This window comes from Benincasa hispida, chromosome 1, assembly GCF_009727055.1.
Source record: "Benincasa hispida cultivar B227 chromosome 1, ASM972705v1, whole genome shotgun sequence".
Classification (NCBI taxonomy): domain Eukaryota; kingdom Viridiplantae; phylum Streptophyta; class Magnoliopsida; order Cucurbitales; family Cucurbitaceae; genus Benincasa; species Benincasa hispida.
In genome coordinates this window covers 8,953,874-8,967,721 of record NC_052349.1, presented here as the reverse complement: position 1 = coordinate 8,967,721, position 13,848 = coordinate 8,953,874, and the positions used below count along the sequence as shown (strand labels likewise).

The 13,848-nt window shown below is 35.3% G+C and overlaps 3 protein-coding genes across 7 annotated transcripts in view; 1 reads left to right on the top strand and 2 right to left on the bottom strand.

Moving 5' to 3' along the window:
* LOC120084287 overlaps positions 1 to 4,812 on the top strand; it is a 6,486-nt gene extending 1,674 nt beyond the window's left edge. For 2 of the 4 annotated variants that reach the window (XM_039040160.1, XM_039040157.1), the window contains 2 exons: positions 52 to 1,014; positions 1,261 to 1,916. In XM_039040160.1, coding sequence (XP_038896088.1) covers positions 65 to 1,014; positions 1,261 to 1,735 — 1,425 coding nt within the window. In that variant the 5' untranslated portion in view covers positions 52 to 64 and the 3' untranslated portion in view covers positions 1,736 to 1,916. Of the gene's footprint in view, positions 1 to 51; positions 1,015 to 1,260; positions 1,917 to 2,780; positions 2,919 to 4,577 lie in introns of those variants that run through there. The other 2 variants (XR_005483676.1, XM_039040158.1) reach the window with 2 other exon arrangements.
* Positions 2,307 to 4,540, bottom strand: LOC120084328 (uncharacterized protein At4g00950-like). Its single transcript, XM_039040161.1, has 2 exons — positions 3,617 to 4,540; positions 2,307 to 2,680 (listed from the first exon to the last, which is right to left on the bottom strand). Exons 1-2 carry the CDS (start codon positions 4,271 to 4,273, stop codon positions 2,621 to 2,623), a joined length of 717 nt encoding a protein of 238 aa, XP_038896089.1. The 5' UTR covers positions 4,274 to 4,540; the 3' UTR covers positions 2,307 to 2,620.
* A 2,917-nt stretch (positions 4,813 to 7,729) lies between the features above and the next one.
* Positions 7,730 to 12,220, bottom strand: LOC120080512 (exportin-2). Of its 2 annotated transcripts, XR_005482536.1 has the most exons (3): positions 9,037 to 12,220; positions 8,462 to 8,562; positions 7,730 to 8,317 (listed from the first exon to the last, which is right to left on the bottom strand). XR_005482536.1 is itself a non-coding variant. In XM_039035197.1 (2 exons), exon 1 carries the CDS (start codon positions 11,968 to 11,970, stop codon positions 9,037 to 9,039), a length of 2,934 nt encoding a protein of 977 aa, XP_038891125.1. In that variant the 5' UTR covers positions 11,971 to 12,219; the 3' UTR covers positions 7,730 to 8,317. The 2 variants fall into 2 exon arrangements, 1 of the variants encoding a protein (XP_038891125.1); XM_039035197.1 differs by lacking the exon at positions 8,462 to 8,562 and having other exon boundaries at positions 9,037 to 12,219.
* Between the last annotated feature and the right edge of the window lie 1,628 nt (positions 12,221 to 13,848).

The following is a 13,848-nucleotide window of genomic DNA, read 5'->3' as shown; positions in this document are numbered from 1 at the left end:
ATTTTGATTAAAATTGTTAACAAGTTCTGCTTTCCTGTGAATGTTCAAAAGATATAGGATTTTGATGGCAGCAGCAGAAGCAAGGGCTGCTTTTCAGAGGACAGTTAATCGTTGCTTTGTCCAAGAAGATGCCAAAAGAGCTCCCAGATTAGCTTGCTGCCAATCATCATCTTCAACATCCAAACAGGTTGATTCTGGACCTGCGAATGCAGCAGCAGATGGGCCTGATCAACCTTCGATTGGTTTTATGCCTTTTAGCAGAGCTTCCTCATATTCAAATCTGCTTCCTGACACAAAATGGTGGCTTCAGACGCAATCTAGTTATGGATACCAAAAGATTTTCACCCCAGAACACGTTAATGCTTTAGAGGCTGGCAATGAAACTTCAAAATCTGCTACTGAAAAATCATGTACTTCAAGTGATATTCATCGACCTGAAGGTGGCAATACTGTCTGTGAAATTGATGGTTTTAGCAGGTCTTCTCTAGATACTGATCATGGTGTCTCTGCTCTTTGTACAAAGAGAGTGAATAGCATTTTGAATGAAGACATAAAAACCTTGGATGGTACGGATTCTCAAGAATGTGTCGGTAGTACAGATATGAAAGCAGAATTTGAATGTTTAGATAAGGATTCTTTCAACAGCAAAACAGTTTCCAAAAATCAAGACGAGTTTTACTTCGATCCAGATTCTCCTTGGATTCAAGAGGACAAGGCTGAGCCATGGTGGTGGATAACAGATAAAGATGAATTGGCCTATTGGGTTGCGCAGAAATCTCTTGATCATATCGAGAATTGCGATCTTCCGCCTCCTAAAAAAACTTGCTTGAACTTTACGAGATACCCTTATGCTCAAAAACAATGCTATGAACATGATATAAATTTGGTATCTACCTTCGAGTCAACCCATCGAAATTGTGGATTGGATTTTTGTCGTTTTGGCAAAACACAGAGAGACCTGGGTGAATCAATTGAACAAGGAAACATGCTGCGTGGATCTCTTAGATCTTCAAGGTACTATGTAAATTCCTAGTGTATTTCTGTGAATTCCTGGTGTGCTATTTCTTTTAGTTGAAAATTCGAGTTGGCAGCTTTTGCAAGTCCATCTGATAAATGGGCATTGCCATTCTTTTATAATTTTCTAGTTAAGTTCATTAGTCTAGTTGAAAGCATAAATTGATTATCGTTTATTTTTGGTGTCTTCACATCCGAAAGCAAGGTCTTACTAAGATATAACTGAAACTGTTATGTCAAGTGCAGCTGTACAAATCCCAGCAACTTGACAAAAACAACACTAATTTCTGAGGATAATACTAGCAAAGCTGAACTAATGGATGCACTGCTACATTCTCAAACCCGTGCAAGGGAAGCCGAGATTGCAGCAAAGCGAGCTTATGCTGAGAAGGAGCACATAGTTGATCTTTTCTTCAGACAAGCATCCCAACTCTTTGCATATAAGCAATGGTTTCAACTGCTGCAGCTAGAAAGCCTGCAGATAAAGAACAACGATCAGCCCATGTCGACTCTTTTTCCTTTGGTTCTTCCATGGATGTCCTACAAGAATATGGTATCTCATAAGCGATGGCAGAGATTCAGTAGGCAGAAAAGAGTCAAGCGGGATCGGCATAGAAGTGATATTTCTACTTATGCTGTTGCTTTTGCTCTAGGATTGAGCCTGGTCAGTGCAGGTTTGCTTCTGGGGTGGACTGTAGGGTGGATGCTTCCTTCATTCTAGGCTTAGTTTGAATGAACTTCTCTTGGAAGAAAAGATCAATTGACAAGGGTACGTGCTCAATCAAATATAAGCTCCGTGTGTATCTGTGTAACATACCTTACCAATGTGTGGAATGTTGTTTGTATATATGAGGATTACATTTTAATGAAGAGAGAATCTCTCTCTCTCGTTCGATTCTCTAGCTGCTTTTTGGCTGTTCCTTTTTCATATAACTTAAAGTTCTTAGAAGGAAATTAGGAATCCACTTGCTGATGGGGCTAAAAGAGATCCGTACATTGAGAAAATTGATTTTACGATGATAGATAGTGGGATGTAACTTTGTAAAAATCCAAAAATTACTCCCAGATTTTTATCCATATGAAAGATCTAAATAGTAAATTCCATTTTGAACCTTCTTTCAGATTTTGGACTCCAGCATTGTTTTATGCATTTTAAACATGAAACAGGCTTTTTTTAATATTAAAACTCTATAACAACGTACAAGAGAGTCAGAAATGTGCACTAAAACAATATTTTATGCAATTAAAAAGTGATTCCAGACAAGCATGAAGAAGAGAACTTCGTTACCATGTACACCAATACCCACCAATCAAGATTAAGCTTGTTTTGAATGTTCTTAAAACAGTCAGAATGAAGAAACATATGGGGGACTAAGAAGATGTCTTTCCCTTCTTAAAAATGATCGAAAACAAATGATGATTCAACTCATAAATCATAAGACTCGTAACATTATTTCTGTACAAGAATGTCAAATATGATAAGTGTTAGCCATTAGCTAAAGCATAAGTCCTCCATATTACGATTATTTGATGCATTTACATTACAACAAGCTAAACTCAGTTTTATTCATAAACATTCTGATGATTGCATTACCAGTGCTCTTTCTTATGCTTTTTTGCTCTTCCATGGAATGTTGATCTGTTTAAACCCTTCGCCTATGCTTCCCTGCAATTAATTCCTCAAACAGTATTAGTTTCATTAATGATCACAAATTGTTTGGAAAGCAACAAACTCCTTTGAAGTTTTTCTTTTCATGTAAAACCAGGAAGGAAAGACTCTTCACAGAAAGCTTGGAACTGTCATTGCAGCACATGACAGAATCAAAGAGAACAGGTGATGATTTTATTACAACTTAGAAGAAAACTTTTATTTTTCTTTATGAAAACAACTTTCATTGAAAAAAAATAGAAGAACACAGACATACAAAATTCAAGCCCACAAAAAAGGGGACTCCCTTTACAACAAAAGACTCCAACTATGCAAAATCGCACCTATAAAACAATTACAAAAAGTCTTTGAAATCAAAGCTCAAAGTGAAACATGAAAGCGAATGAGAGACCATAACTCCCTAGGATCCCTTTCCACACCCCTGGACACCCTATTGTTCCGCTCACCCCACAAGACCTATAAAACCACGCACACCTCAGCAAGTGAAAGAAAACGGCCTCTCCTCAAAAGGCAGATTGAGGAAGAATTTCTCGATCATAGCACCGACGTCCCTATGATGAACATACATGATACACCATACTAAACATCCCGAAAAAAAAAATCCACACACCACCCACAAAAACACGATACAAAGAATATGGTCCAATTCTTCCTCCGCTTGAGATAAAGAATACAATAAAAAGATCTAATAAGCAAAGGCAACTCCCTCACAAGCCTATCCAATATATTAGCACGGCGTGAAGAACCTATCAAATAAAGAACCTTACATTTCTAGGGAACTTAATCCTCCAAAACAAGGGGGACGATCAACCAAACATGGAAAGAAACCTTCGTTTCTCTCATGTTTTCTTAGGGAATGTTTATGAAGTTTAAAATGTCATGATTGTTAACATATATAAAGACAGAGAAGAAGAGGGGTGGTTCTAGAATTACCCAAAAATCAGCCTTGGGTTGCAGAAGACAAGAAGAAAAGGTCCCAACTTTCTTGGTCACTGCAACTTTCATCCTTGAACTGCTTCTCTCTGCAACAATCCCATCTTCCAGAGAAGAAGGAAATACACTTCCAAAGGCAGACCCAACTTCCCCTTTGCGCCCAAAATTCAATTTTCCCAACCAACAAAACCATTCCTTCTCTATCAGTACTCCTCTCTTTCTCAAAACCATGGCTCCAAGCTGAGTTTTATGAAATCTGAATGACCCAAAACACTGCTTAGGAAACTGAAAAAACCCCTTTTGAGAAGGGATGGGAGGAGGGAGTTTTGGGATTTTGGGATCCATTAGAAACAATCTTGGTGGAAGTTCAAGGGAGTTTGTTTGAGTGGGAATGTTAGGAGAAGTGAAACAGAGCCTGGGCTTGCCAGGCTCTTCTTCCCAACGAAATGGGACTGAGACTGAGGTGTGGACTGGTGGGGTTAGCATTCCAGACCGATCTGGAGACTCCATTGCTGCAATTGCAAGTAATGGAAGCTTTGGTACTTCACTATTTCCCCATGCCTTTTCTTCACTTCCCATTTCTCCCTCTGTTTCTCTCTGTGTGTTGTGTACTGACTTGTATTTGGGGTCGGCATTTGTATGAAATAATGTGTTCATATGACTCAGCCAGAGGAAAACATATTTTCACTGAAATCTAAAAAAAACAGGTGGAATTGAATATTTTGGTCCTATAGTTTAGAGAAAGTTACCATTTAGTTCCATGGTTTGATAAAATTTTTATAAATAATCCTACCTTATGAACATTTATGATAATTTTATCAAATCATAGAGGCTATTTGTAATATCGAAATATATAGACTAAATTCTAATTTTCATCTTAAATTGTAATTTAATAAACAAGAATACTACTTTTTGGGTGGTTTTTTCCTGATTATTTTTTCTCTGTTTTGTTTTGGAACAGTGGAAGGTAGGGATTTAAACTTATAATCACAATAATATTAATGGTTTCATTTATTGTATCCTCGTTCTTTTGTTATTTTTATGGACCCTATAGGTAATATGATGTTGTATTTTGAATTTTTTAAAAAGAATTTAATAAGAAAATCGTTCATTGTTAGGATTTTATACATTTGTTCTAAGAAGAAGAAGAAAAAAAAAAAAACAAAACAAAAAAAACAAAACAAAAAAAAAAAAAAAAAAAAAAAAAAAAAGACATGTTGAACATCCCATCCGAACCAAAGTTTACTGATGAAAGAAGTAAAAAATAAATCTGGTGCAATTATGCCAACATTAAAGCATGTACTCCACAATTATGCATGTTTGAAACTGAAATAATACTAAGTTGAATCTATCATCAACTTAAATATAGTTCAACTGACATGAACTTATAATATCAATTTGGAAGACAAGGTCGGAAGTTTGATTCCCACCTTATATATTATTTAAAAAATGTCAAAAAAAAAAAAAATCTAACTTCATTTGTAGGGTAGTAGTGGTACTGTCTCAGGAAAAAAAATGTATGACATGGCTGTAATTTTAAAGTTCTTTTTTAACCAAAAAAGAAAAGAGAAACACCCATTTAAATTATGGGGTAGTTGTAAAAAGAAGAATAATCTATAGCAGTTATATATATATAGCAGGGTAAAGATTATATTTGCAATATTGAAAATAATTTGGAATTATTGCAATTATCCATTGCATTTTTCTTCAATTGCTATCTATTTGGTCAGTCTTAAAGAAGGCAATAAACAATGGAGAAGTGAAAATCTAGTTGGGTATGATACCTAATTTGTTCTATTATTTTTGTATTATTGAAGTTTAGTTGGAGAATTTTCATTACTATTGGTTACTTAACTTTGGCTGTCTTTTTTCTCTTTAGATAGTAAGTCTACAATATAATTATGAGTCAAGAGCTAAAATTACTTTGAATAACAAAACCACTGAAAATATTTATAAATATAACAAAATATGATATACACATATGATAATTTATCATGGTAGTAAATGGACTACACACGTATGCACACATGCATATATATATATGTATGAATTGTCTAAACCAACGGTTAATATTGCAAAATTTAACTTCAAAATTAAAAAGTACTAATAAACATAGCCAAAGAGTTGAAAAATGATGGAAAGACTAAATTAAGAAATATACCTATGAACTTTTTTATTTATTTATTTTTTTCCAGAAATTGCAACATCATCTTGGACCTTTCACAAACATTTCAAAATTAACACTGAAATCAATATTTTTTAGAATATTAGGCCAAAAACTTCAAATCTTGAACAATATGATTGTAAAGGTGACCTGAAACGAAAATTGGTATTCAGATATCATCGCCACATTGTTAGAATAGTTTTGAGATACTTATAAAAGATCAAAAATAATAATACAACTTTCAAAAGAATATTAATATTTTTTAAATAAAAGGCAAAGTTTGAGAGTTGGTGTTCTCTTAAAAGAAAAATAATAATAATAATATAAACATTTCTTTACAATGTATAGGGAAAAGGGTAATACTTGCATCCCAAGATACACTCATCTCTATGCTTTCCTCTCCTATTACTCACACCAAAAAAATAATTAAAATTTTTAAGAATAAATAAAAGTAGTTTGCCACATGTCAAATTATAATAGGACAATTTATAATTTGATGAGATATACAAAGATGGGTACTCTGGAAAATGCACCCAAGTATCTGTTTTTATTGAAAATACTGTCCATGAAGTAACAAAGGAGAGGTAGAGAGAGAAGTAAAAAGTCAAACTCGTTGGTGAGTTCATCCAATGAGATGATAGAATGGAAGTAAGATTGGTGGTCTCGGATGCACTTGATCATTGCCTTCCCTTCTAGGATGGGATAGTTTAATTTTTGGAAGATGGTTCCAAATAAGTCCTTTCCCATTACATTCCCCCATGGGATTCCTCAATTTCCCTTTGTTTTCTTCAACACTTTCCTTAAATTTGGCATAAAAAAACATATATAGTATTTTAAAAGAACAAATCAATTTTGTAAAAAAATACATTTAAAATGTGACTTTATATGAAACTTTGTTAAAAGTAGATGATAAAACATATTTTAAAAAATATTTAAAAGTGAACATGAAATAAATGTAGATAATGCAATTCATATGACGTATACAATATTATAAAGTATAAACGTAATAGAAAAGTTCTATGATTACATTACTTTTTCATTCTACCAATGTTATTTGTTGGTCATATTGAAGACTTGTCCTTCAAATGGGTTATATGACTATATCAAACTCAAATTACTAGTAAAATCTAAATTTATACCAAAGAAACAAATTCATAGGGTATTTCAATTTCACCTAAAATGGAGTACAAATAAATGAATGGATGTTGGATAATTGATGTGCCCATACTTCCAATAATTGAAACATAAGATCACTATTATACACAATAAGTACTTAAACAGTGATGAAACAATAATTTGCCCTAATTTCTGCTGTAATGTTTGGCAGATTCTAATTAAATCCTCACCAATACTATACTGTTGGAAGAAAGAGAGGTAATATTCATTTTAGTGATTACAATGTTACTTATCTTTCCCATACTTTATCTGACAACTTTTTTATTTTCTTAAGAACAATTCGTATTTATTTAGTCTCTAAACTTTTAGTTTTGTCTATTTAATAAATTCATGACATGTCCAAAATTTATCACAAAAAAAAAAGGAATGAAACTAATCTATTAGATCTAGCATTGTCTATAAATTTTCTGAACTCGTCAAACATGTCAATGATTTAATAAGCACATAATTGAAAATTTAATAACTTACTAGACTAAATTTAAAGACCTATTAGACATTTTTAAAATTTTGAAGATCTAATAGATACAAAATTAAAAATTCACAAACCTAATAGACATTTTTTAGGTGCCTTTGGAACAAGGAGTGGAATTGTGAACTCTAAGAAGTTGCGAGGCCAGAAGAGTTATACTCTTAGGACCCACAATATAATGAGTTGTATAAAATTGATGTTTTTAAGCTGTAAGGCCCATGAACTCCTTAGCCAAACAAGGAATGAAGTTTACCTCCAACTCCTTGGGCAGAATCAAATAAGTATAAACTGACAGTTCAGAGACTAAAACGTGGAACTTGACCTTTTGTATTCTCATAGCATCAAACAACCAAAACTGTGAGTACGTTTATCACCAAAAGAAAATTGCAGACGAAAACATGAAAGTTCTAAACAGTAATATTTTTACACCAGCCGTAGCCACAATAACCAACTGATATATAAACTTGCAGTTGAATATCACAGCAATGAGATACAAGTGCTTACATGTGATGTCAAAATGACAAAGGAAATTTCAGAGGAGGAGCAAAAGAGAGAGCAGAAACTCGATGCCATATTACAACTCTTGGACCGCAATGAACCATCTATAAATTTGCTCATTCAAATGCATGCACAAAATGACAGACAGGTAAACATGACGACATAAAAGAAGATGAAAGCGATGGAACTCTTGTACCAAAACTTGGTAAACTGTGTTTGATGGCCTCACCTGCCAACTGGAAATAGCAGAATCTTCCACATCATTACCACAATTGTAGAAGCCAGCAATGATCTGAAATTTGAATTAGGCCACCAAGTGGGAACAACACCAAGAGATAAATATGATTAAAGATTAACTTCTCCACAAAAACCTGCTTCAATTCAGCACAAAATCCTGAAAGGTTGCAGGGGTACAAGATTAGATACAAGGTGGTGATGTTAACACTTTGAGATTAAGAACATAAATAAAAACATATCAAATCGGCTAAATAAAGATACATAAGTAGGCAGTTAAGCATTTGATTGGTGTCATCTTCACCTTCAAAACAAAAGGTGTCCATAAATGTCGTTAAGTTTGAACGTTAGCCATCGAGAGTAAATTGATTCCCATTTAGAACTTGCTATTGCTTCTTTTTACACCTGATAAAATTCTCATCCAACAGACAAGTCCCAACTAATTGAATATCTTGAGCAACAAATAAATAATATTCATTCCCACATCCCAAACAGGTCGCTAGATTTTGTAAAGATACCGAAATCAACAGATGTAATATAGAAAACGTGATGACCCATTCATGAAATATTCCCAACTTCAAAAAAAAATTAGAGAATCATAGATCAATCAATATTAAAGAATAAATATGCCATGTACGACCAAAGAAATATGCTCAACATTAACAAGCATGAGATGCAAATGAACGGCAAGGTTTAAGGAGTACATATAAGTTCACCTTTTACATAGCTAATTTACATCCATTTGGATGTAACACGAATAATGTAAAAACGCAGGCATGACATATAAAGTCATTATCAATCTCAACCAATAGAATTCAAATAAAAGATACAAACTTCACATGCGAAAATATATATATATATACGGGAATGACAACTTACTCAAGCAATTGGGCAATTATAAGATCTGCAAAACTGGAGCAATGCAGACTGATTTGTAGGGTCAAGATACTGACTGATGACTTGGGGATATCTCCCAGGAGAAAGACTAGAAAGCTTTGACAAAGATGCTACCAGAAATTGCTTCGGATCCTTAATATCTTTCAGAGGATCATCCTCCTTCTTCCCTGCATTGTATAGCCGAACAAAGCTTGCACTATAACCAGCATTTTCAGAAATATCAGGCATATCTGGTTCCTCATCAACCCTCTCCTGTTCAGGTCGAGAAAGAAGGGTAACAATGCTATCCAGCATTTTCCCCCAGTCTTCAACAAATGCAGGATCCAAAAGTGCTGGACACTCACAGATAAGTCTGGTTGAAGCAACTGCAGTTAACTTAAGTTCAATGGCCCCAGTTATCAGTTTAAGATTAGGTATCCAAAACTGCCTCAAGATTTGGATAAATATGCCATTCTGAACACTGTTGATGGTATCCAAAAGATTTTTGTGACCATTTTTAACAAGAAAAAGGGACATGAATATCAAAAGTGACTTAATGAACTTTACTGTCCGTCTACTTTGGAGCTGTCCAAAAAGAACAGCCCAGATATGGCCAATGTACTGTTCAATCACACTATATTCAAGAGAATCAATAACAGTGTTGAGCACATAAAAGCCTTGCTCTGCAGTGCTTGGAGATGAGACTAGATTACTAAATATTCCAAGAACTTGGCTCAGGCGCCCACCTTGATTAAGTTCATGAGGTGCCTTCTGAAGGAAGGCCTGAAGTAACCGTACAAGTGCTGGGACATTAGAGGCTCTTTTCCAAGATTCAGGTGACAATAAGATCTCAAAGATCTGCATGTAGCTTGTTGGAATAGGAGGATTATTCAATTCAACAAGCTGCGCTAACAGTTGAAAAGCATAAGGGAAGAACTCCGTAACATCGTTGGCCAGTATCATTTGAAGGCTGGGAAATAGGCTTGCCTCAAAAGCTGATATTAAAGAGGGATCCCTTTCGCAAGCCCTTCTAATCAGAAGGGCCACAGATTCAAACATATAGTGGTTAAAAACAGGATTTTTGGGGTTTCTACACACTTCATTTAAAATAGACGTCAACCCAGCAATGCACGGTCCTGCAACCTCACGAGGTATGTCAGCAACTCCAAGAACTCTCATTATACACTTCATAATGTATTGGTTCTCCTCGGATTCAGGAAACTTAAAGGCATTAAAGAGTTTAGTCATCATCTCAGGAAAAATTGGAGCAATATCCATAGAGTTATACCTGGCCATACCTGAATCCTCCTTGACCAGCAATAATTTTTCAATACAAATTGCAGCATAGGAATGAACCACGTTTGACTCAGAACCAAGAAACCGAACCAAATCAGGAAACATTTGTAATGCAATAGGTTTAGATATCAGATTACGGAACACAGCAAAGAACTTGAGCGCGCCCGCCTTGAGCATTGGTAGACCATTAACATCAGAATTTTTCAATTCTGGAATGATTACTGAAGCAAAGAAATTCTGAACATCTACAAGATCAGTTGAAACAGAAGAGCCCCCAGCTTTCTTTGTGGCAAGTGCGACAACCAAATATATCGCACAATCTTTATCTTTCCAATTCAGAGCAGGATTTAGCCCAAATGAATTTAGTAAGTTTTGTATCTGAGAGGATACCATGTCTGTCACCTGCGTTTTGTAATTGGTTGCAATTCCTTTGAGAAGCTCGCAAGCTATCCTCCTCCTAGTATCCAGATCACTACCTTCCATGTCCCTCCTAATGAACTCGACATAGTTCATTTCAAATAGTTCCTCATCTTCATCCCTCAGCCTTACATTGGGAATTACTATGCTCTTACAAATCTCAGGTATCACTCCCTCGCCTGCAAATAAAGTGTGGTGTACACTTGTGCTAACAGTAGTCAAAAACTTCATCGCTGTAACAGCCAGCTGGTCTCGGCTTGATGACTGAGATACGTTCCCAAGTAAGCCCCACACGGCTAGAGCAAAATCGTTCAAGTACCCCTGAAACTCTTCTTCATTCTTTTCCATATAAAGATTAATATTCTCGCAAACTGCAGCACGAAGCTCATCAACTAGAGCAAGCCCATCAGTGCCACTATTTTCGAGTGCAGGATAATTCATAGTTAGATATTTCCGGAATTCACCCATCCATTCTTTCATATGATCCTCAAAAAACTCAGGAAGCTCTTGAAAATTCAACGAGAAAAATATTCTACAACAAAGCCTCTGGGACTCGAACAGGGGCCGGAAGGTGGCCGCCAATGCGCCCGAGTTCAACGTAGAATCAATTAGAGCAGCAGTTTTGAGAAAAATTTCTAATAAGGGTGCCGCAAAATTGTCCAGACAATACTTCAAGTCAAGCAAAAGATCATTGGTTTTATATTGGTACCTAAACTTTTTAAATATAGAGTTTGCAGTGCCAAGAATACCGTTAACAGATACATAATCGGAAGCCTGAGACGCCTTCTGCAGACTTACAACGAGCTCCGGGAGCAAGGAAGGCCACGATTTCGGGAAGTCGTGTTTGCTGATCAAAGCCAAAGCCTCGCTCAGCTGACTCTGGATTCGCTGAGTGGAAGAGAGCATGAGCGGGACAATTAGGGCTTTGATTTGGTCCTTCTCAGAGTCGGGAATCGGACCCAGAGGAGAGGCATTTGACTCGTCCGGCGCCCCAGGTGCCCATCGGACCCGTAAATGGTTTTTGAAATTGACAGCGGCGGCTTGACGGATCTGCTCATCGACGGATGGTTCGGCGACGAGACGAAGAACAGCAAGACCGTAGTTGGGACGGTCGGCGGCTTCGGCAAGGGAGGCTTCAGCACGGCGGCGGGGCTCGGGGGCTGGAGAGAGAGTGTGAAGAAAACACTGAGAGAGGAGCTGTAGGGTTTCTGGGTTCCACTCCATTTAGCATAAAAGATGAATGGGGAACCCAAATCGAGAGGTGAGATTGGTTTGAGATGGGATTTCTGAAGCAGATTGGTGAATTTGAGAGTGATGATTCAATCGTTGAGAGGAAGAGAGCCAATTTTGAAAGGGAGGGCGAAATCGAAGAGAGGCCAAAGGGGCCGTTTCGTTTCGGAGGAGGGAAAGTTTCAAGTATTGTGGGCTGGGTTTTAGAGGTTTTTCTTCTTCAAACAACCAACCAGCAATCTTTATGCTAATACCTTCATTTTTAAAATACTTTCAACAATTACACCCATTTTCCATTGTAAAAGAAAATACTTTACATTGAACATTGTTTTTTTATCCCTGGTTGCTCTTCGCTCTTTTAGGGGCGTTTGGCGCACAAAGTTGAGTTGAATTGAGTTGTTAATTATTATAGGAAGAGAGTAATTGAAGAAATGTGAAATGTGAGTTAACGCAAATAACAAGGTAATAAACCTCTTTAACAATTAGTGAACAAAATGGTGAATGGGTTTTTTTCACCAACCCAACTTCGGAGGCCAAACACTCTTAATAGCGGTAAACACTCGACGTTCCATCATAGATCCTAACTTTGGTTACTAAAAATTGTCGAACTCTTTTATACTATAGAGGTGATTTCTCCATACTAATTCAACTACAGAGTACTCATCCATTCGAATTACGCACTATTCATCTGAAGGCTCAATTATGAAAGGATGCTCTGGTCATGACTATAGGCTCCCAACAGAACATGGTTCCGATATTAATTTGTTACGGACGATGGACCTCCAGATATCTTCACATTTTGTTCACTTTGGACATAACCCTCGTGACTTTACTTTTGGTTTTATCCTAAAAGGTCACATACCCTTGGAAATAGTTATCATCTCTTGTAAACTCATGATTATCTCTTTATTTAACCAACGTGAGACTTCGACTACATTCCCACTAATATTCGAAAGTCAAATAGTTATCTAGTAGGTCTAGTTTTTTTTTTAAAAAAAAAAAAAACCCAATTTGTGTATATTCTATTATTCTTTAAAAACAACTGTCTGTTCGACTTTTTATAAGTTTAAATTTTTATTTATTTTTTATTTTTTATTTTGTCCTTAGAAAAGAAATTATAATTTTCTTGAATAATGCTTTTTTAACCTACTTTGGTCGACAGTCTCCTATCAAAAAACCAAAAGTCCACACCATTTGAATTATCTTAATTAAAAAGTACCCTCTAGTCGTTACATTAGCTAGGAGATAAGTTTTCGAATCTTTAATATTTTAATCTATGTGAAATTCAATGATGATACATTGTTGCCTACAATAAATTAGAGGTATTTTTTATGTCCATATTTATCTTGTATAAATTTTTATTCAATATTTACCTTTTTGAAATAATTTTTTCAACATTTTTATGATGAATGAATGTGACGGATGAATGTACGATAACTAATGATCTTTTTTTTCCTTTCACTTGAACATTTATAAGAAAAATTGTCTTATAAGAAGATTGTATATATCATGATTGTCGCTAGATGCACTCATACACTGGTTACATTGAAATATTTATTATGTTGGCACGATCTTAATATTCTTTTTCTTATTTATTAGTTGTTTCAATAAAATAATTACTAATTCAATATATTTTTGTTGCTCTATTAGAATGTTTACTCCTGAATATTAATGTATTTGACATGATGGGATAAAAATACTAATTATCCTAAAATTCCATCATTTTTTTTAATAGAAAAACTAAGTATATAATTAGGAAAAAAACACTTCCAATATAAATTAATGGAAATTTTGAAATAAGATGGGGTGAGACCGGGCCGGCCCATAACAATTATAATCCTCATTTCCTCCCAGATGGGCCAATATTTTAAT